The 22,706-nt window shown below is 38.0% G+C and overlaps 1 protein-coding gene across 1 annotated transcript in view; it reads right to left on the bottom strand.

The window, feature by feature from the left end:
- LOC139696656 (atrial natriuretic peptide receptor 1) overlaps positions 1-22,706 on the bottom strand; it is a 370,838-nt gene that overhangs the window by 197,239 nt on the left and 150,893 nt on the right. The window contains exons 6-8 of the mRNA XM_071595471.1: positions 18,399-18,490; positions 9,947-10,085; positions 7,244-7,325 (exon numbers count right to left, since the gene is read on the bottom strand). Of these exons, the coding sequence (XP_071451572.1) occupies positions 7,244-7,325; positions 9,947-10,085; positions 18,399-18,490 (313 nt within the window). The remainder of the gene's footprint in view (positions 1-7,243; positions 7,326-9,946; positions 10,086-18,398; positions 18,491-22,706) is intronic.

The raw sequence follows: 22,706 nt of genomic DNA, 5'->3' as shown, positions 1-22,706 counted from the left end.
TTGCCCCGAGGCAAGGAACACCAAACTCGGATGGCGAGCAGTTCATTATTGCAATTTATCTTCCCTAAAATTTTGGTTGTTTAGTGAATAAAACCTTTCACCATTTTTTGCACAGCATTTTTCGCCAAAGTTAAAAAAAATTGGTACACAAAAGAGGCGTAAGAAGGTAATGGCAAAAAATAATAAAAAAACTTTGAAGGAAAGAAGTAAAAGAGAAAGAGAGAGGTTTGGGAATAGGCGCTTGGGTGCAGTGATGGAGTGGTTAGGTCATGAGATTAATTCAAGCGCGGAAGGGGAGGGAATGGGCGGGTGAAATGGGACTCCGGGTAAAATGGTTGGAGCGTAAAATGGAGCCCGACTGAATGGGTCACGAGGTGGGGAGATCTGATGCAATGAAGTCATGGGAAGGAGTGGATTTTTGGGACACCGCGGGGGAGGAGGGAGGGAAAGAAAAAGAAGGAGTTTCCACGTTTGAGAGAGAGAGAGCAGTGGGAAGTGAACGTCTGAGAGGAGGAAAACCGGAATACGGCTTTATTAAGACGAAATGAATGCCATCGGGCAACGGATCTCGACCTTTTTTCCTCCACAGTAATTTACTCCCTTGTTAGTTTTCAATCTCTGGTTAATGTCTTCGCGTCGTCGTTCCCTCCTTGAACCCCTATATACCCTTTTCCTCTAAGTTTGCACTCATCCCTTCCCCTTCTTGAGCTCTGAAACAATTCGCGCAGACGAGATCCAACTCTTCCAAAATAAAAAAATTGAGGAGCTAATTTTTCACGGAATACTTTTACACGGAATACACGGAATCTTTTGGAACACGTGGTAATTTCAATCCTCCGCCTCCGGGCTAAAAGCCTGCGAGAGTGTGTGTACTAACAGATACTATACATTACGAGGATGGAGGGACATTAAAATGGCTCAGTCGTTATAACGAAAACATGAAGATTCCTAAACCTAACATAAGTATTTACCCGTGGGATTTTTCGTAAAAAATGTAAGTATATGTTAACACAGGTAGAATTTATAATGGAAATAGCTTTAAGACTGATATAAAATGTTAGAGCAACTGGTTTGTGACGGAAAAGTATAAACGGGGAAGGAAGAGAAGATTGGAGAGATACCCTGTGCAGGTATTATCCTGGTTTTAATTAAAGACGGATAAAAATGAAAGTAGAGATCTCACAAAATATTCTCCTTAATAGAATGTATTTGCCAGGAAATACTTCACAAAAGACTATACATACAAGTTTTAATTTCAGTTCTTGGGGAGGGGACCAACAGCTAAGGTCATTTGCGCCATTAGGAATGGATGAAAAAGGAAGGGTGGAGAGAAACCCGGCGTCGGCATTAGCCTACTCTTATCGAAAGGCGCCAAGGGGTTTAACGTCCCATCCGACGGACGTCGTACTCACTCAAAGTGCTCTCCACAAAGCACAAGTAGGTACCGGGATTCCACTGAAAAATATGTCGTCTCCAGGATTCGAACCCGGATCATCTCCGTGTGTTTGCTAAATATACAAGCAAACTACATTAGCACGTGTCGGATCGCTTCCGCAAGAATTTCTTTTCGCTCGAATGGAATTAAAATATTTCGACGGATTTGGGACACCTAACTTTGTGCCATGTTATTTTCTCTCACGTTTTCGGCAACTTCAGGTCACGTAAGGAAAGGGAGGAAGAGCGTCGGAAACGCAGTCTGAAGCAATTTTGTATCGTGGTTATTATCATTCCCATTACAGTTTTATGTCCATCGCGTTATTTTTGAGCCATGCATGTGATTTTATTGTGTTTAGTAGAGGACTTGCAGCCCATTGAAAAATATAATCATCTTTTGAAAGGGCTGTGGCTCTGCCATGTCTTTTAATTTACATCAATGCCATAATATATGATTGCAAAACGAAGTTTTCATGGCCGCGCAATTTTTCATTAAGGAAAATAGAGCTTTTGCGTTTAAGATTCGTCATAATTAAGAATTGCATTCAAATATGAACTAACACTAACAAAACATTAAAAATAAAATTTTCCATGCCCAAAAATTCTTCCGACTGAATTCTTGATATTTCCTTGAGTCTATATCGCATTATTTAGTAGTTATTTATCAATCATAGATCGCATGCTCTCGAATTAATGCTCTGTTCGGAGCAAACTTATGAACCATCAATCATACTAGGAGATACAACGTATTTGTAGCACCCTTGAAATTGTCACGGGCCCATCTATCTCATTAAACAAAATAAACAGTCGAGGATTTGGTGCTTCAGTACTCGAGCATAGACATTGATATCTACGTTGGAGCAATTATGCATCAATGGCAGCCTTTACGTCATTCTAGGATGATCATTTTTCATGATATTATTGAGTAATCTACCGGTTAAGGTAGGTTTTTGGATGGACATGACTACCAAATAAATATTTCGTGACTCTTAACAAAACAAAATCCAGCAACCCAGTCTACATCTGTTTCCTCTTCATATCTGAGTACTTTCTTCCTCCCTTCATCCCGTCTAACATCCCTATCCTGTTCCTTCCCTTTCCTCGTTTCCCCGCCTAACATTCTCCCCTCTATTATAGTCTTCAACATTCCAATGCCGATCAATACGTCCTTCAACCATTTTTCCTGCCTCCATAGGATTTCTCTCAACAAGCCCCTCTCTTCGCCCACCATACCAAATATTTCCTCGTTTGTTTTCTTCTCTGTCCATTTCACCTTCTCCATTCTTCTCCAAACATATATTTCAAAAGCCTCCAGTCTACCTCTATCCACCTGCTTCAATGACCACGTTTCCGAGCCGTACATAGCTACGCTCCATATCAGAGTTTTTACGAGTTTTTTCTTAATATCCTCACCCAACGTCCCTGTCATCAACTCTCTCCGCCTTGTGAAAGCCTCTTTGCCAAGCGCAATTCTTCTCCTTACGTCCCTACTTCTTTGACCATGTTGGTCCAAAACACTTAAGTAATACGTACGTAAATTGTTTAACCTGCTCTAGTTTATACCCTCCTATTTTAATGTTTAGCTTAGCCTTTTTCTTTCTGGAAAATCGCATAATCTTTGTTTTATTTATAATAATTTTCAACCCTTATCTATCGCACTGAGTTTCCAATTCACTAAGCAATGCTTGCAACCCCTTGGCTGACTGACAAACTAAAGCTTGGTCATCAACGATCCTCATTGACTTTACGAATTCCCCACCCACTTCCATTCCTACTTCCAGTTCTTCCCATACCTCTTTGATCATTTCCTCTGCATACAGGTTGAACAGCGACGGTGATAATGGGCAACCCTGCCTTACACCTCTTCCTAACACTGCCCAACCGGACTCCCAGTTCCCCACTCGCACCTGAGCAGTCTGAGACATTTACAGGTTGCGGATTAGCCTCCTTTCCCTCCAATCTATTACTATTTTCTGCAATATACTCATTAGTTTTTCCCAATTTACTCTATCAAACGCTTTTTCGAAATCTACGAAACAGGCAAATACTTTCTGTTTGTATTCTATATTCCTCTGGATTAATAATCTCATTAGTGCGTACCTATCCCCTTCCTAAACCGAAACTGATCATCCCCAAAGTAATAATTTATCATGGTATAAATATATGTAGAGGGAATATTTAAATGTAGGATTTGCGAATATGCACAAGAAAGGAAGTTTTAAACCTTATTCGTCATCTCTAAGGTAGTTTTCCAGTTGAAGGTAGTAAAGTTCATCGCTCTACTGAGCTCCAGGATCCACGTATATACCGTTTTGTGAGTCTAGATTCTTCCCCTGAGACCCGAAAAAATTTCAATCAAGTTTTTACACCCAGAAAATTACGCACTTTAGATTACTTTCGGAGTTATGGTAGGGTTTATACACTAAGATTTGAATCTCGGAGCAAACTGATCGCCGCTCCGTCAAATTTAAAAAAACTAAGATTTTATCATTATGAATGAAAATCAGAGATATGCATGGACGTTTATAGTTTTATTGGATGATAAATCGAAAAGGAGCAGGTAATATTCACGGAAAAATTTCGATACCGACCTAATTTTTCACAATGTTTTGCCAGTCACGTAGGTGAATTGTTACTAGCCTACGTAATGCATTCAGGCTACGCTTGTGCACTCCTGGGAATAGCGAAGGGGTGGGTTATTGGCCCCGTATCTCGAAAAGAGACCCGAGGTTAACCGTAGCGAACGCTCGTGGGACAGAATAAATCGCGGCGAACTCCATAAAATTGCGCAGATGCGACCGCTAATTTTATGGGTTTCCGTTCCCGATTTTCCCGAAAGTTATATTGTCCTTTTTCCAGAATTTTCTCCCACGTGTTCGGGATCTGTCTGCGCATTTTTGTGGATCATCCCTCATCGCTTCGCCAGTCACAGGTGTCGATAAAATCCGCCCGACTGAAAATTTCACTTTATTCCTCGTGACCAATACTTCATATCATTGCCTCGCACATACAACTCCCGGATTTCTTCCCAAATATTCAGCTCACCTTCCCATTTTTAGCAAGAAATAATTAGCTCTACGGCCTCTCAATTAAATAAGAATAGGGAAAGAAAACTCCAATGGCGGTAATAATTAGTTGCAAATCTCTCAGAAGTTGGGCCCTTTTGAGTGTGCGTGTTTCTTGAGTGCTTGTGTGTGTCATTGGTCTGTACCAGTCACAAAGTGTGTGCTTGAGAATATCCTGGAATCTTTAACGGGGTCTACTCTACAGCCTCGTGAAGGATTCAATCTCCATCTGAAATTCTTTAACAGGGTCTCACAAGGATTTCAGAAGGATAGTGTGCGTGTGGCCGTGTGTTGGTCCCTGACGCGGATTAATTTCCCGTAAACCACCACAGGGTATTCTGGTCGAGAGGTTGTGGTTGGTCCCTGACGTGGTTCCCGTTAAACCAACACAACAATTCGTCTGACGAGAGATTTGCAACTAAATATACGGTATTGGGGTTTTCTTTCCCCATTCTTATTTAGTTCCTATTTTTCTCAAATTTTCGACAACCTCAAATAATTCCAAACTTTTCTCCGCTTTCCGGATATCTCCCACCAAGTGGCGATCTTGTGCTCATTCGGTGTACCATCTCAGTGCCGGGAATCCGTGGATTTCTACTCCCTGAGGATACTCCCATTAATGTTCACGGGCACTTAGAATAAATTGGATTTTCATCCTTTCGAGAAAATTACGCTGCCATACTCCTACCTCTGGCGAAACTGAAATTAATATAAATTAAGATTCTTTGTCCTCGTTAGTAGGAATCTTTATACTTTTTTTAGGCGAGCGACCCACTCTTATTTGCTTCCCCGGAGGGTGGGTGGCGACCCAACGATCGTAATTACGGCACTGATGCGGTCTAGGGATTCTGAGGAGGACTGCGGCGGTGTCGGTCAGTCAACGAGAAAATGTGGGCCTTCGCGAGGAAGATGTGGGGTTCCTCTGAAGAAAAAAAAAATACACGATAAGAAGAAGAGGAAGCGGATGACGAACGCTTCATTAAGGGGAACACATGGTGAAGATGAAGATGAGTGGAGGTTAAAAAAAGGAGGAAGGTGTGGACGACGGGGGTGGGGTGAAATGTGGACGAGTTGGAGAGCCAGCTCGCAGGGCAGCCAACCTCTACATTTTTACCCCCCAGGTGTACGCCCTTTTCTTTGGTACATATCCTTCGGGCACGTGACATAACTAGTTCGTTTATCTCATTGAGCCTGCCTTTAATTCACTATAACCTTCTGCCATGAGATATTTTATTCAGGACCGGAAAATTTTGAATGTGAATTATTGTTCCTTTTTTGATTAAAACTGCAACCCTTTGAGGAATACTACGATTTCAAATAAGTATATGCTCATCATCCGTCTCCCTTAACTCGTGATGAATATTTTGATTCACGACTCAAATTTAATGCGCGTTTCTTCCATTTTTATATGTCTATGCTCCCTAAACGATACATTTAGCTCATGGAGAAATTACGAGTACTCTCATCAAATTCTGCGTGGCGTATTTGTGTCCTTTACCATAAAAAAATTGGCACAGAAAAAGGACAACAATTCAATTAATGTCCTGAAAAATCGTTTTTAAAAATCATATTCCTAAATTGACGCCTACTCATCAGGACGTGCCATGTAGGAATAATATTATTTTTTCATGAACTGTACCTTGTCTAGTAATAAAAGACTGTTGAAATGAACAATTACTCAGCATTCATAGTTAGTGTGTGCCTCAATTTGTTCATTTCCATCACCAGCATCATTAATTGATGACGCTATTCCGTATCATTAGAAACATCATCACAAATGATGGCCCCCAGAAAGGAATATGGACCACGTTTCCAAACTGAATGTTCTGCAATAACCGGCAGTTTCCACAGGCCATCGTTCACGACTCAACGACAAGTTTTCTCATCGGACGACTTGCATTAGTATAGTTTTAAATAATATTTAAATTCTTGTAGGGGGGCTAATTAATTTTTCAACCCCTGAGTAGTTTTACCCGGGCACACTTACTACGGTATTATGAATGACTTGGTACTTAAAATTATTTAAAATTTAAATAAAAACATTTCGATTGTCATACGAATAATTAAACGGACTTTACATACTTGGAAAATCAAATTGAAAACATTTTCCTGCTACGAAAAATATTCAATGGAAAATTCCACGTTAAACTGAGGCAATTATAGCTTGATACCGTTGAAATATTGGTTATAACAGCTTGCAACATCGCTCCCTTGTCTCCGTTCTCGCTTCAATTCACCCATCACGTATGCATTCTTTCCGGGAGAGACCCATTAGACAGGAGAGCACGGATGAGTTGTTAAGCGGCATGTTCCATTTCGGAAGGGGGCTTTCATTCCAAGCCCCCCTCTTTGTCACTCGTAATCCTTCCTTCGCCGCCCTGCCGGAAAGCGCTAGAGTGACAACCGTGTAAAAAATAACAGGCGAAAATAATTTGCACTCTTTTAAGGAATTTCGGGGAGCGTTTTTAATGAGCCAGGACGCTCAATTTCGCGATGAATAATGCAGGGCGCGGACGGGGGACTTGTACTGCCCTTGTAAAATGCCGCCACGCCTGTGGGAAGGCATTTATTCCAGGGCGAACCTTCGCGAAACCTTTCCGTGCGACACCGATTCCCGTACGAGTGGAAGTAGGAGTGGGGTGGGGGGGCAGCAGGGAGTAGAGAAGAGAGGAAGGGGAGGAAGGGAAAAGGAAAAGCGTTTGGGAGTGCGTGTTCGGTTCACAATTCGCCTCGACTGCTCTTACCGGTAGATGAAGAAGGATGCTATCGCCAGGGCGACAACCACGGAGCTCAGCACGATGCTGAGTATGGCGTATCCCGGGAGCGCTGGAAAGAGACAGAGAGGCATTTTATCACGATTAGGTAGGTACACCACACGGCTTGGAAAGCAGGGAAATGTTTCCTTGCACCCATTGTCTATACTGCCACGCCTGGAATTTGGCGCATTTCACTGTCAGCGTCTCCAGAAATATAGGCTTTTTTTTCCTCTTGTGGAATTTTTGATTTAATTTTTTGTTTCGCAAGGATGACATTGAATAATTGGCAGTAAAAGACTTGTTCGTAAAAATCCATTCCTGATTTGGCGGCTTAGCAGTATAGTGGGTTAAAATTTCGGCTGCTGAGAGCTCAAGGTCACGGGTTCAAATCAGGGTGCCACCCCTGGGAACCCTCATCTTAAACCAAGCTGTGTGATTTTTTCTGGGGACTAGATCAACCCGAGGAAAACCGGACGGCACAGGAAAGGAACTAACCCTCATACCCTGATACGTGATCTTCACGCGCCGTAGGGCTTTTAGGTTTTAAGTGAGCTCTACCCTCATCTATCATCTATAACTTTTGCGTTCATTACTGTGGTTATTTAACCAGATTATAAAAATCATTATGATCAAAACATTATGAATGCATGAATAAGAACCTTAATGGTGAATTTATTTCACTTCAGGGTTTGATGCGAGGTGAGCTTTAAGGTCTTTCGCCTATCAAAACCAAGTTTCGGGTTTACAACTGGATACATCATATATGTTTGAAATGACATTTGAAGGATTAACAATTGATGAAGAATAACTAAATCGGCAGCGTTAACCCGGTGCCCATTTTCTATTATGGAGGTAATAGAGGATCGATTGTTAAGTCTTTACAGGTATACAAAAGAATGGTTTTTGAGTGGACGGCTTGGCAAGTAAAACTCCACGGTACTTAACTACGTAGAGTCATTATGCGACAGGAATTTCTATGGGAAATCACTGAGAATAAAGAATACGTATGTTCTTTAGACACCAATTTAAGGTTTGTTTAACAATACTTCTTACATGGTTCCTCGTCCCCCCTCCCAAAGAACCGATCGTTCACCAATAAAGGATAGAAAATGATTAGCAACAGTGGTAAAAATACTAATACAGAATGGACAGGAAACATAATCGTATATAAAGTATTATTCAGTGATATTCATAAACCAAAATGATTAAAAATTGGCACTTTTAATTAATACACGCTAGAAAAAATATTTTATAATTTTTGAATTACTGAAATCTTCACCAAATTCGGTTTTTTATAATGTCCTGAGTTACGAAATGAATTTGATAGCTCTTTTTTTTGCATTGTTATCACACTAAATTCATATGTTGTCATTTTCCATTTAACTAAATGACAAATGATAGAGTACAAAATACATGTTACATAAAAAATTTGAATGCCTATTAAGCCATCTACTCGTTTATTACATTAATTCAATGAAGGTAAAAAAACACTCAAAAGGATAATATAATGCAATTTAAACTAATTGCAATTTGGTAGATTTGGCCGAAAGAATATGTGTTAGAGTGAGAGAATAAAAGGAGGAGGGAAAGGAATTGCAAAGGTGATTCACAGAAAGTTGTCATTGCCATTATATTCCTTATTGTCTCTCTTAGGCTATGGTCTAGCAGAGAAGAAAGATGCCCATCGTTGTTTTATCGTTTCTAAAATATTTTTTCATCTCTGAAACAGGCCTAAGTGAATCATATTTCCTTTAGTCTCGAACACAGGAACCTCAGCATCAAACAATTATCTCGAAGTTAGTGATAATTTGTTGCCTGCCTTCCACGTTACCTGCAAGGAACTAACTCTAATGACAAAGCGTCCAAGTTATGCTCATTATAATATTCCTCTAGTCCTCCCGGAGTTCAACCACAACAGTTATAAAACCGCAGTTTGGTTATCATAGGTGATGATAGAACTGACCTCGTTATATTAAACGGAGCGGTTAATGAAATTAACATACTCGTACACGGGCAGGTCCATTCTCTGTGCCCCATACAGTTTCCCAGTAAGTTCTAGTACCCAGAAAATCACACATCTCCGGTCTATCTGAATGTGCCCTGAGGCATTACCCCTAATTGAACTCAAGATCCTTTGTTCAGTAGCCAAACTATCTTCGGCTATTACGCAACATCCAAAATCTAATAAATTAGTGGTAAATAACTACAGGACTGTTTTTTAAATTGAAAATACATGCGAACTCCTAATTTTGAATGAAAAGTCGAAGTTAAAAATACTAAGTGATGAAAGGGCTTGAGCTTTTGGCTCATTGATATAGAAAGGGTTGATCATCTTATAGTCAACAATAAAATAATAAGGGAAAAAGAATCTCCTATATCGATATATATCCCACAGAACGATCATCAAGAGAAGGATGTGTATTTGGACTTGAAATTTTAAAGACCCACTGCAGCAAGCACTGTTCGCTGGAAAGTAAATGAGGTGGTTTGCTACTTCATTGATGTTTTCCCAGCATTAAGTTCCAATGCACTCCTCTCTCTTCACCGAAATATCGATAATAGGAGCTTGTTACTATATTTCACATTATTTAAGACCCTGGAGATAGGATTATGCCCCTTTTCCACCCAGTGATTGTTTTTCTAGATGCTTAGCATGCATTTGTACTTGGGGATGGACCGAACGATTCTCACAGTTGTCGGGGCACAGGGAATTGTCGAATCCGCAGAGGGGCTTGTCTGGAGGGGGCGTGGTCCTTCCTCCCGCCCAGTGAATCTTGGCTCCTGGGACGTCCACCAGGGTCCTCGTGGCTCCTTCGTAGTGAGCCACCTCCTGTGGGATAGGGAGAGACACGGTGTCGTGGCGAATCTGGTTTCAATAGTTGACTTTGAGAACATTATCTCTAAAGTACGAACATTTGATCGCGTATAAAAAAATTAAAATTGCAAAAAATTGACTATACACATTACGCATTAAATATATTCAACTGTTGACATTAGCCGACACTCCCACTTGCTTCATCTATTGATACGTAAACGTAATCTTCTTTTTTCATAAGGAAAATTCAATGAAAAGTAGTTTTTAAATAGTAAAAAAATCGAGAAAAATACACATGAAAATAAATATTCGGATTATACGAACACACAATGCACACAATACACTCGTACACAATGCAAACATCCATTTTTAAAAATATTTTATCTAATTTTCCAAACTAATTACAAATATTAAATCATGATAGAAAATATTAATTAAATATTGCCCAAAAACTTGTGTAAATATGAACCGAAAATGACACTGCTGAAAACAAATTAATCTATTAAAAAATATGCTAATTTATATTTATGGGAAAACTTCCAGTGGAATCATTAGTTGTACAAATATGATGATCCACTTTATTTTGAAGAATGAATTATAATTGAAAATACGATATTAATTTTCTAAAATAAAATTAATATTCTAAAAATACGATGATAGCAAAGGTATCCAACCGTTCGTCTTTCAGAGTGGCTACGCATTGTGATTTTACCGTTTTCAAGATAAAAGTGAAAAGTATTTGCGAACAAATCTGGTAACATAATGGAATTGAACCTTGACGTTTGAAAAATATTTTTATGAATTTACCGAAAAATACTTCGATAAAATGGAAAAATTATCTTAATATACGCTAATTTTTGTCACGGTAGCAAGAATCAATATTCCAACGATCATGAAAGTATTTTATTCGGATCAAACCTCGGAATACCATTCTCAAGAAATTTAAATTTTAATTAATTTTCAAATGTATTATATACGAAATTGAACTACATAAGGGAAAATTATCTTTTGGAGTGCAAATGGAACAAAAATTACTCGCAATTGAGTGGCGTGTGCTTTTACATAAAATAAACTTAACTGCTGTCAAGCAAATGAGACACCATGCACACATAAGGTACCAGTCGTTACGTAGAGATAATATGCATCTTACTGTAGCATCAATTTGGTAGAAATCACTGTAATAAGGTGATCAGAACTCATTCCCATAAAATATTTTTAACCAATAAAAACGTATTTGAAGAGATAGTCGAACCCACCATCTCGCAGCAGGCGGTATTTCCATCAGTAAATTCGAGGTAGAAAAAATCAACTGCAATGCGTAATTCCCGGTGAAATTATTTCTCTGGGAATCTTTCTCGCATTTAACAGACGTCTCGGTAAATTCCCCGAAGTTTTAACTCCTTTAAAGAAGCTTATCATCCAGGCTTTTATTAGAATCGGGATCGCAAATGGATCCGGGATTACGAAGCCACCGGAGTTTGTGAAACTAAAAATTGAATCAAGAAAAAAAACATCTTTCGGGGAAAGCTTCCTTTTATGTTGAATGCGGAGTTTGCGTGTCGATAAGTTTTAAAATATTAACCATCGTCCCAGCTAGTATCTTTTGACCACGGTTGATACAAAATCCCATTTACCAACTGAGAGTTGTTGAGACACTTTTTTAAGCAAATATTTCGCAATATACTACGCTGGTCGGCGGGAATAAAAAAATATAGTCTTCACAAGCTTTTTTAAAGAAGAGTCATTTTACCTTTATGCTTTAGCATAAACCTTTTACTTCTATTCTTAAGGGTTGCATCACAATCGGTAAACGACCGGAGCTCTAATTACACCTAAAATACACCTAGGTGGCATTCCAACGCTCGACCTTCGGATTCACAGATTACCGAAGGCCAGTACAGTAAGTTTTTTTCCAATTTTGTAATTATGTTCAGCATAGAGTTAGTATAAATCAAATTAGTCACGAGGGCCAATAGCATACATAAAAATCTCATTCCTACATTTTCCTCTTCATTAAGTTTAAGCAATATTTTAATTTCACATCTTTCATTGAAATTTCGACGTTTCAACGCAAATGTATCACACTATCAGATACTTGGCAGGTAATATTAGATGTGGTTGTTGGAGGCTGACACTTCGATCAAAACATTGGTGTTAATGAAATGAAAAAGTATTACAAATATTTTTAAAAGGACGTTCACAAATTTTAAAATCAATCAAATCACAGTATCCTCGCTATCTCAAATAGGGATACGATGCAAAATTGATTAAATTACCTTTATCACTAGCGAATAAATTTGGAATTCGATTTTGCCAAATCATTATCGCGCAAATAAATACACTCTCTCTCCTTCCCCAACCTAGCAAATTTTAATTAAAGACAGGAAGGAAATTTTCAATTACCTTACCGATGAATTATTCAAGCGCGAAATTCATCGAGCCACAAAAATCCGTTATGCCATTCTGTTTTGATATAATTTGGCTATCGGTGTATTTTCCGTGGTTAATTAATAGATCCGGTGAACAGAATGTTTGCAAATCACTTCGGAAAATTTTGCACCAAAACCTATCACTCCTTTTACAAGAATATATTCACATGAATATTTTTTTCTATATTTTGGGTTAAAAGATCTTCTCTGCCAAGCGGAAACAACCGTCCCTTCGACCTAGTTTTTTACAGTTCAGCTGATACCTTAAAAATAAAAAAATAATTTCCGAATTACTGTTCAACTGAAGAGAGAAATTTAAACCTTTAAGAGCCATGAATTCTTTTGCGAGTATTGAAGATTTGATGGCGAAATAAAGGTTCGGTTACCCCACAAAAACCAGCCAACACCTACTACCACGATATCTCACAAAAACTCTGAATCCCTAACTTCGCAAAGTCGTTCTGCTTGCTCGGGACAGGGAAGATCAGAGTTCTATGCATTAGAAGATGCATTCTACAGTCATGATATACTCAGGGATGACCGATCTGCTCATGTTATTTTTCGGCGTGGATATTCTCCAATAATAGTTCGCTTATGCACAGAAATTCACTGTTAATAAAACAATACTGGGGTAGACCGATATTTGGAATCATATTTCCTATTGCTGGAGGGATATGCTGACAGTAACAATCGGAGTTTTAGTGCCCGAAACCCATATGCTGGAATTCAGGACAATTCGCAAATATTTTTCAAACCATATCTGTAGACTTGGCACGCAAACGCACAACCGTGCACATGGATGTGTCAGAAATATTTAAGCATGGCATATTACCCCCGTATTTATGGAATAATCTAGCTAATCTATCCAACCAACTAATGATAATACAAGGTGCGTTCCAAAAGTAATAAAATTTTTTTTTGATTTTGTAATTTATTGCACATATTTGCACAAACACTTAAAATTCTTCAAAGTACTATCTTTGGGCCTCTACACATTTTTTCCAGGCACTTTGCCATGACCGGTACGCGCCCTGGAAGGCGTCTTCGGGGACCTCTCGCAAGGTCTTCGTCACGGCTGATTGGGTCTCTTCTATGGACAAAAAACGGGTTCCTTTCAGGGCTAACTTAATCCGAGGGAACAAAAAGAAGTCTGCTGGGACGACGTCAGGACTATGGGGAGGGTGGGGCAGCGTTGGCACCTGGTGTTTGGCCAGGAACTCAAGCCTGTCGTTAAGGTTATCGACATTTCAAATATTTCACGGATTAAAAAAAAAACTTATCATCGCCAGAAAAACATTTCCTTTTGCGTTACTCGTGGAGTGGCTGAGAATGGATCGGGCATGATTTTTTTCAAACTAATCAAGAGTGGAAGTGTAACTAGTCAAACACTACTGTTGACCCCTGTTGATACTTGAGCTCAGCTGATATATAGTATCTCTCTTCTCATTGGTTGTGTCATGAAACACCCAGTCCCGAGGTGGAACTTGAACTTTTGGTCTTTGCGCTGTAAGTACACAGCTTTACCAACCCGACCAACTCGGACGGCGAATTAATATAAAAGGCAAAAACAATCTCGAATTACGCTAAATGACATCAGGAAAGTCATGAAACCAAAGGAAAAGTCAAAACTTCAAAGTTTCCCCTTTCAGCTGATGTTTGCTTTGCAATTTAGCTTTTGGTAAGACAATACCTTATTCGTCTACTTTTAAAGTTCAAGCAGGACGACCTTTGCCATTACATTAACCTTAATGCCTCTGGAGAGAGTTTCCTCCTCGCGCAGGGTGTAAGGGGTCTTTTAAAATAGCGATGCTTCTTATTTACATTAGATGTGTATTCGTGCAGGAGAGAATTGAAGCGTAATCGTGTATTAAGGACGTTTAAATTGTCTTTAGGGTGCAATTTGTTAATGACACATGTTCATGGCCAGCATCCATATCGTGTTTACAATATAAACGAAAAATCATGAATGTATCCCCAATGTATCACTTGCTGGAATCTGTGGGAGTGTTTATCTCTCTGTCATAGAACAGGAAATCCAAATTGTGCACTCGCGAGTGTACGGTAATGGAGTATAAGGATATGTTTAGCCGAGACGCATGTTTAACAAACATCTTACCAACATATTACGATATTAACCATCTTACCATCCAACCATCTTTACAACCATCTTACCAACTTACCAACAACCATTTGACATTGGACTCCAACACGTTGAATTTTGTGACCATAAATTTCGGGCTCTTAAAAGTTGGCAGCATATCAAGCGAGGGTTTAATGATCAAGGACGAGACAGGAAATATTTTACTCAAGCCAATATTTTTATCAACTTATGATTGCGTGTCAAAGGAAAAAACCTCGTTATATTCCCCGTAAATTAGGAAAAAATTCAGAGTTCTAGCATTGTACAAAAGGAGGAAACTAAACCACTCGAGGGATCATTCTGTATTGCCACTGAGGAGTTTTCTCTCGTTTTCCATCTTCACAGCATACTCACGCTTCATGGAAACTACACAAAATTTTTTTTTTCAGGATGGAAAAAATAATTTTTATTTTACATCCTTTTTTTATACTAACAAAGATATAAATTTCAAATCATACTGTCGAAGGAGATACGAGGGAGTAGTGAATGTGAGATAAATTAGGAGAAATATATAACAGAGCTGATAGGATTAGTACTATTCCCAGTAGAGACAAAATGTTATGGACAGTTTTATGTAGATTAAAGTTCTCTTTTGGTTCGCAAAAAAACGATGCGAGCGTATAAAAGTAATCGATACGTTTTCTCTTCCCTCGTTTCCACCTTTTGAATGCTGATAAGCTCCGCAACCATGGCAAGGCCGTCGTTCATAACAAAGGAATTTCATACTAAAAAATAAACAAAGCACATTTTTATCCAGGGTTTTCTTCGATGTATTTATTTGCCACGTAAGCAGAAGAGGATTATATACCTCTAATGCAGATTTTCTATTTTTGATTTCACACAGTGAAACATCCCCTTTGAGAGCATAATGACCATGGCCTCGGGCTGAATGCAGATATTTTGTAGGACCAGTGATCAAATACTTGACCAAGTCAGCCCACGTCACCGCGAGATCTAATTGAACTAAATCCTTGTGACCCTATTCAATACTTTTATTTCAACTTCAATTTTGGTTGATTCTGCGACTGACGACGTACTGCAAGTCGAGAGCACGGGTTCGTTTGACCGAGGATTATCGGTACTCAGTCGCCGTGAATTACATTGAAATTGCAATTAAAATTGGGAACTCGCCCTCGCCTTTGATTACAGTTTTCATCAAAATCGTTTTTGCGCAAATATTTCCGTGGCTGCCTATAAACCAATATGCAAGGGTCTCCCTGCGAGGAAAAATTAGAATGATTTTCAGTTTGAAATTTGCAGGACGAAAAACGGGTTCGCATTAATGGGATCATGCAAAAAATCACGGGAAGTGACCTTATCCATATGTATAGCTGGGAAATTAATTTTTGTCTTCTTGAGTAATGAGTGGTGCATTTTCCATTAAAACCGTATTAAGTGATTTATTTTTACCTAGAAATCAATTGGAAAGGATATATTTTATTTCCCTATGCCAAAATAACAGGAAAAATTTGGATATTTACTACTTTGTAACTGAATAATGATTTTCGACCTCCATGTTATATTATGAAAAAATCAAATGAGTCAGAGCACTTTTGAATATTATTTTTTTAAAGATACTCTTTGGAAATGTTATTGCAGATCGTTGCTCAAAAATTTTATTTTTGGAAAAATCGATTAAAAAACTAAAATGATAATTTCCTTAATCACACAGTTTATCCCACAATGATATATTTACGTAAATTTTACGAATTCTTATTTTCAGGAAAAGTCAATAATTTTTTCGTAGCGAGTCAAGAAAATTAAAAGACTAAATCCAGTGAACATTCAGAAATCTTTGCGAAGGAACTAAATGTAACCAATGAGTGATTAAGGAGATTTCAATAGAAGCACAACTTGCCCTTCAAATTACCACGAGGGCTTGTGGAACGGAGTTTTAGGTCACCGCACATTGAAGTAATTGGTGATTAATGGTATTTTTTCGGTTTGTCGTGGGTTAACTTTCTTAATACGACTCTCTCGTACTATGGTCTCATACTCTGCAAGGGAAAAGTGATCTCTTCCAACGATCAGTTCTTCAGTCAATTTCCACTGCCTTCTCCCTGTGGTCTCACCTGCCAATGAGCGAGGTGAGTTCAAAAAGGAGCGAGAATATTGTAATTTCGAATCGTGTATTTTTCCCCATGAGTTCCTGCCACAAGGTCACACGATCAATAAAGAGTACTACTTACAGGTTCAACGCTGTTTGCGTGAAGTAATACAAAAAAAAACGCCCATATTGGTGGCTAAACAATTAATTGATTTTGCATCCACGCGTTAATGCACCTGCTCAAAGAGCTCGCTGCTTGTTCGTGAATTTTCGACCGAAAAAATCACTGAATTATGTCCCAGCCTCCATATTTGCCAAATATGACCCCGTGCGACTGTTTTCAGCTCCTTAAAAAATAAAGAGAACCTTTTAGGGCCATAGTTTCAAAAGCATAGATTAAATGAAAAACGCATCGCTGAAGGAACTAAATGCTATTCCAAAGATCGAATCGGAAGATCGATTTCAGAGGTATTTAAACGATTGAAAAAACCGCTCGAGTAAGTACGAGTGTATAGTAACTTCAAAGGAGATAACACTGATATATGGGGTAAGAATAAACCAAATTATTAACAAATAACTCAAATTTCCGATACTTAATGAACACACCATGTACTGTGGCGCTATGTTAATACCTTCTTTGTTAACGTTAAACTCGCATAGCTTTTATTTATCTAAAATTTTATGTCATGCGCTTCCAATGCAACAATTCACAGGATATGCAAAAACAATTTGACGCGCTCTATTCGTCAATAACGATTCTTCACGCAAAGGATGGCCTTTTGAAGTTTCCAGTTTAATTTCAACAATATGAACCCACGCGAAAATTTAATATCGGGAGTTTCGCTCACGTGAAATAATATTTTGTGCCCTTAAGGCAATAAGATAAATCGGTTATTTGATGCAAAAATAAAACCTATGCGGTTTCACAGTGGTACATGTCAGAAAGCGTGATCTCATAGCTGGTAATGTCGAAAGATGATTAATCCATAATTACTGGGTATACAGTTACAGCCTTTGCACAATAATATTTTTGATAATTAATGCTTGGCTTGTATTCAATGATCTTGAAAAATTCATTATATGTGCGTGTATCATGCCTTATTAAACCAAAGGGCTTTTAGATGCTTCAATGAATGAAATGCATTTCAGTACACTTTTGTAGGTAATATTCAAATTTCATGTGTTGATCAATGTAGTTCAATGACTTAGTAAATTCAATTCATAGGATAAAACCATCAAGAATGCCTTACGACTGAAAAGCCGTTGGGGTTCGCAAACTTTTATTACCAACACAGGCACTCGGAGTAAAGATTTCGTCGACAATATTTGGGAAAAAGCTAAACTTAGAGCAACTTGGTTCGTATTCCATAAGAGGCTTAATTTTTTTAGGAACTCCACCAGTAAGCTTATTGACGTGGACGCGATACAGGTGTCAACATCGATATCACGGCCTGCTCTGATAGTTGGATTTGGTTTTTAACTCAAAGTCGGGAAAAGTTGGCGATCGCGTCGAAAGGGAGTTAGTTACATTAAGCCATCGAAAGTTAGTTCTTATGGAATTCCGTTAGAGATGAAGTTAGTTGACGAAGGTTCTTTAACGGAGACCAGCTAAGTGTAGCAGCTAGCCACCTCAAGTTAGTTAACAGGCGCCATCGGAATTAAAAACATAATACACCAGGCTGGAGGAGAAAGCGGAAGAAATTGCCACTCACCTTAAAGGTGTAGGTCTCCGGGTCCATGTCGAGGAGGGAATAGTCCGCAATTCGATCCCCATTGGCGTCTATTGTAACATTGCCGGTGATACCTGTAAATGAAGGGAAAATATTTTCAGAGTCTCGCCACGGTGCATCATCGAAATTCAATTGAGGGCCTTCGCATAATTCATCCGAATCGGTCGAATTACCAAAGTTTGAGGCCACAAAATAATACCAGATGGTAGCAGTTATCAGGATGGATGATCGACACCTGAGGTGATATCCGCCATTAGCAAACGTTTACTCGATCCGCACGAGGATAAAAAATGGTCGGAAACTGCGTACTTTACATGAAAGGTTCTTTGTCCAACGTACTATATACCAATTCAGGACGTCACCATTGCTGAATGGGGTGGCGAAAATGAAACCAGTCTGAATGAATCGCCATATTTAGGAGGAATCCATTCCTCCTAACTATGTCCTAAGTCCTTTTCCCTTACTTTTTTGTGTTAGTCGATTATTAGTTGAACGAGGATCGAAAATGATTTACTAATCGAAACAGAATTATCGTACGAAACATGTGGCACAGCACTTTGCTTCTTTTCATTTGTGTGGATGTTTGGAAATTTGAATACCCCAACTTCACCTTCCTTCACTTTGCCTTCACTTGAAACACAAATCGCAAACGTTCCTCTGCTTTTTGTTAAATTTGCTTATTTTAGAGATACTTAATAACTTTGGATACTCTAAACAAGCAGGAGGAAATAAATACCACGGAAAAAAGGAAATCAATTAAAAGTTTTGTAGTTAATGACTGTATTATTATAAATTTTTATGGAAATTTTCCGTAGAAATGAATTGTTTGTGGGATTTCCTTTTTTTCCTTGATTCATTCATTCTATTTAGGCTTTTCGTCAGTTTCTCCCAAAACATAAAATACAACAATTGCAAACCAATAGAGGGATTGTAAACCAAAGAAGAAGAAAAAGTAACGGGAGCATCTGAATTTTTAACACATTAAATAGGAATTAGGTCAAAAATCAACATTGCGACATTACTATTTGGTGCAATTACATAGCTGCGAATTCTTCTCGTATTTTTAGCAGTTTACTTTGACGGTGTAAAGACGATTATTCTATATTAAATCATGTGATTATTAGACAAGAAATTGGGATTTGTGTAGTTGCTGGAACGTTACGTGACAAACTTAAAAATTTGCAGCGTTTTGTGCCTTCGTAGGACCTGAATAGTGTAGAAATTCCAGTTGATGAACTAATAAGGAAAGCCCGCACTTGATGTCTGAAATTTTAAAGAGGGGAGCGAGGATTAACGATCGTCCTTGAGGAATAGAGTTAATGTATTTTCATAGACAAGACGAGATTGATTTCCGCCTCCGAATGTAAATTAACTGGAAACATATGAATGAAAGAGAAACTTTTTTCTGCGTTTTTGAGGCTGTGCGTATGCGTTGAAACTCTGAAACTAAGAAAAATTTCTCAAAACCGCAAAAGATGAGCCAAAATTAGTATTTCCAGATGAATTTTGACGCGGGTGATCTGGAGTGTGCTTGAAGAAAAGCACCTCCTTACTTAATGATCGTGTTTTAATCATTTCATCATAATTGAATCGGTATTTATTCTAAGCCAACTAGTGCTGTAATTACTAAGTGTACATGATTAAATTATCATAAATGGCCTCACAAATGTCTGCGTTGAAATAATTTCTTATTTTTTCCAGTATTTAATTAACGTAGAGTTAAAATAAACTTTTTTTTCGTGAAAATATTGTAATATTAAAAAACTTTTAATGTTATGGACTTGAAATTATATTGGTGTCTAGTTTTACAATGGGATCAAATTTGCTTGAAGACGTTTTCGTGATCTCCGGCCAATTAGTTTTTATATCCTTGATCACAAATAGAATAATTTCGTTAGCGAATAGATACAGTCTTAACTAATATAGAACAAGGAAACAGTAAGGAAAATTCCTCATTTAGTAAATTCATGCCATAGTTTTCCTGTTAAATATTTTTTGTTATCCTACGTTATCGTATGAGCTACAGGGCAAACCTAATTCATGTTTGTAGACTAGAATATCTGTCAGTTCCCAGCGGATATAAAAGATAATTTCATTATAAGCATAACATATGAATCCAAATCCCAAAATGACATTCCTTTCCCTGATTTCCACGAGATATATCAAGTTTAAATTATTAAAAATATAAGTAAGCGTACGATAACAGGATATGTTACCTTTCACGAATGAAATTCAAAACTTTCGTAGTTAAAAAATGAAAATCAGACTCCAAGAACCAAACAGTCTCTTAAATAATGTGGATATAAATTTAGTCAAATGCTAACTTTTAATTTCAAGATATATTTTATTTTACAAACAAAACACTCAGATAATGCGCGCTTTCGGGTTTTTCTTTTCGCAGTAACCTGTATAACTTTAAGCTTTAATGTTCAGAAGGAAATAAAATAATAATTTTAAAGTTACGCAAATTATAGCTGCAGAAAAATAACTTAAAGGAATATATAGAACACCCTAATTTAATGATGCACGCCAAAATAAATGACTTTATATGATAATCTTTAAAGGTAATTGAGTGGTTAAAAAAGAGAAATTCTAATTATCTCTATGAAACGGAGTCCTGAATTAAGTACTGAAAGATTTTTTACAACAAAAGCCACTATCAGTGCTTATTAAACGGGATTTTAGACCTAAATATTCCATTAAATTAATAAAAGTCAGGCATTTGTACATATCTGACAAATCAAGCAAAGCATAGAATATACTTTTATTGTTAATAAAGGGATCAACTTTGTATCCTCACTTTTTAACTGTTTTTCTAAATGCTGCTACCTAAATTTCTACTTCTTGGAGGTAGTTACTCTAGTTTAAAAGCATCATTATTATTTACTCTGAAGGGAGTGACTACGAAAATGTTATGATATTAAGAGAAGGGACCCGTATTATTTTTTCGAAATTAAATGCAGTTGAATAAACCGACTGGCACAGGTACATACAATTTTTCGGAAATTAATGCAGGACAAAAGGAAAGGAAATGAAAAGGGAGAGAGACGTCTTTACCTTTTAATTTTCTCCGAGTCAGGAATGCCAATCTACAGGCAAAACGAGAAACGGATGTGTTATTGAAAATTCTATTGCAGTCGCTGAATTTTTCAAATTTCAAAGATATATTTATTCGATTCTAATAAAAAAAAGTCGTTAATAATCACGCCTTTTCCAAAGATTTTCTCAAAATAAAATTTTTCTATTATCTATTTCGAATTATTGCAGATGATGCAATCGTTGCGGACGAATATAATTTGACACACAAGGATGTAGAGTAAAATTAGCTTATTATTTTGGTAAAGTTTAGTAGAAATTTTCCGCACGCGGGAACGGATTTTTAAACGTAATTACTGTAGGATACAGCATCATTATCATTTGATTTTCAATAGATAATTTCCTAATATGAATGAATAATAAATTGCAGTGAGACAAAAAAACGCGGCCATTGTTTATTCCAGAGATCAATTTTTTCCTCGCGACTTTTTTTATAAACTCGGTTGGAATATTATTCGATATTTAACGGCGGAATCTATATTACTTGAAATGCGAAACCGAATGAGCGGAATGCCTTACTCATTGAAGTTAATAATATTAGAAATAGCTTTGGTTAATACGCAGCGATTTATGAGCGAGAACTTCTTTTTTAGGGATTGGTCAGAAGTAGGGCATGTAAGCATAGCTGAAGCATCGTTCTACGAGTTTGATAAGATTGCCCTTTGAAAATTCTCTTCCCGCTTCAACCCACAGAAAGATCAGAAGTTTCATTTTGATGCCCACGGCTACTTCAACGAGCGTGACGTTTTATTTTTTTTGGGACATGAAATGTTTTCTCTACCTCTTTTTTTTGCAAAAAATAAACGCTTTGTGGGTAATTCCTCTGCCAAACGCGCGGATTCGCGGCGCAAAAAAATAAATCTCTTTTGAGTCGTTTATTTTTAACGCATGAAAAATCCACTAATCCCATCAAATGGGCACCTGAACGGGTCGCATTCGTCTAAATTTTTTTTTAAACCCCGGGAAAATTCGTGCTTTGCGGCTGCGTCGAGCGAAAATCCTCACGAGGAACGTGAACGAGTCGGGAACACGCACGCCGAGAAACAGCGAGGACAGTGGGGCCGCATTCTCCGGACACCTTTCCCTCACCCACTCCGTAACCCCCATCCCACGCCATCCAATCTCTCCCCTCTTAAATTCCCCACTCTCGTATCCCCTACACACCGCCCTTTCCCCCCTCCACCCACACGTCAT

The sequence above is a fragment of the Hetaerina americana genome, unplaced genomic scaffold, assembly GCF_022747635.1.
Source record: "Hetaerina americana unplaced genomic scaffold, ioHetAmer1.1.p SCAF_7, whole genome shotgun sequence".
Lineage (NCBI taxonomy): Eukaryota > Metazoa > Arthropoda > Insecta > Odonata > Calopterygidae > Hetaerina > Hetaerina americana.
Note: the sequence above shows the minus strand (reverse complement) of the source record. Positions and strands in the feature narration are given on the sequence as shown.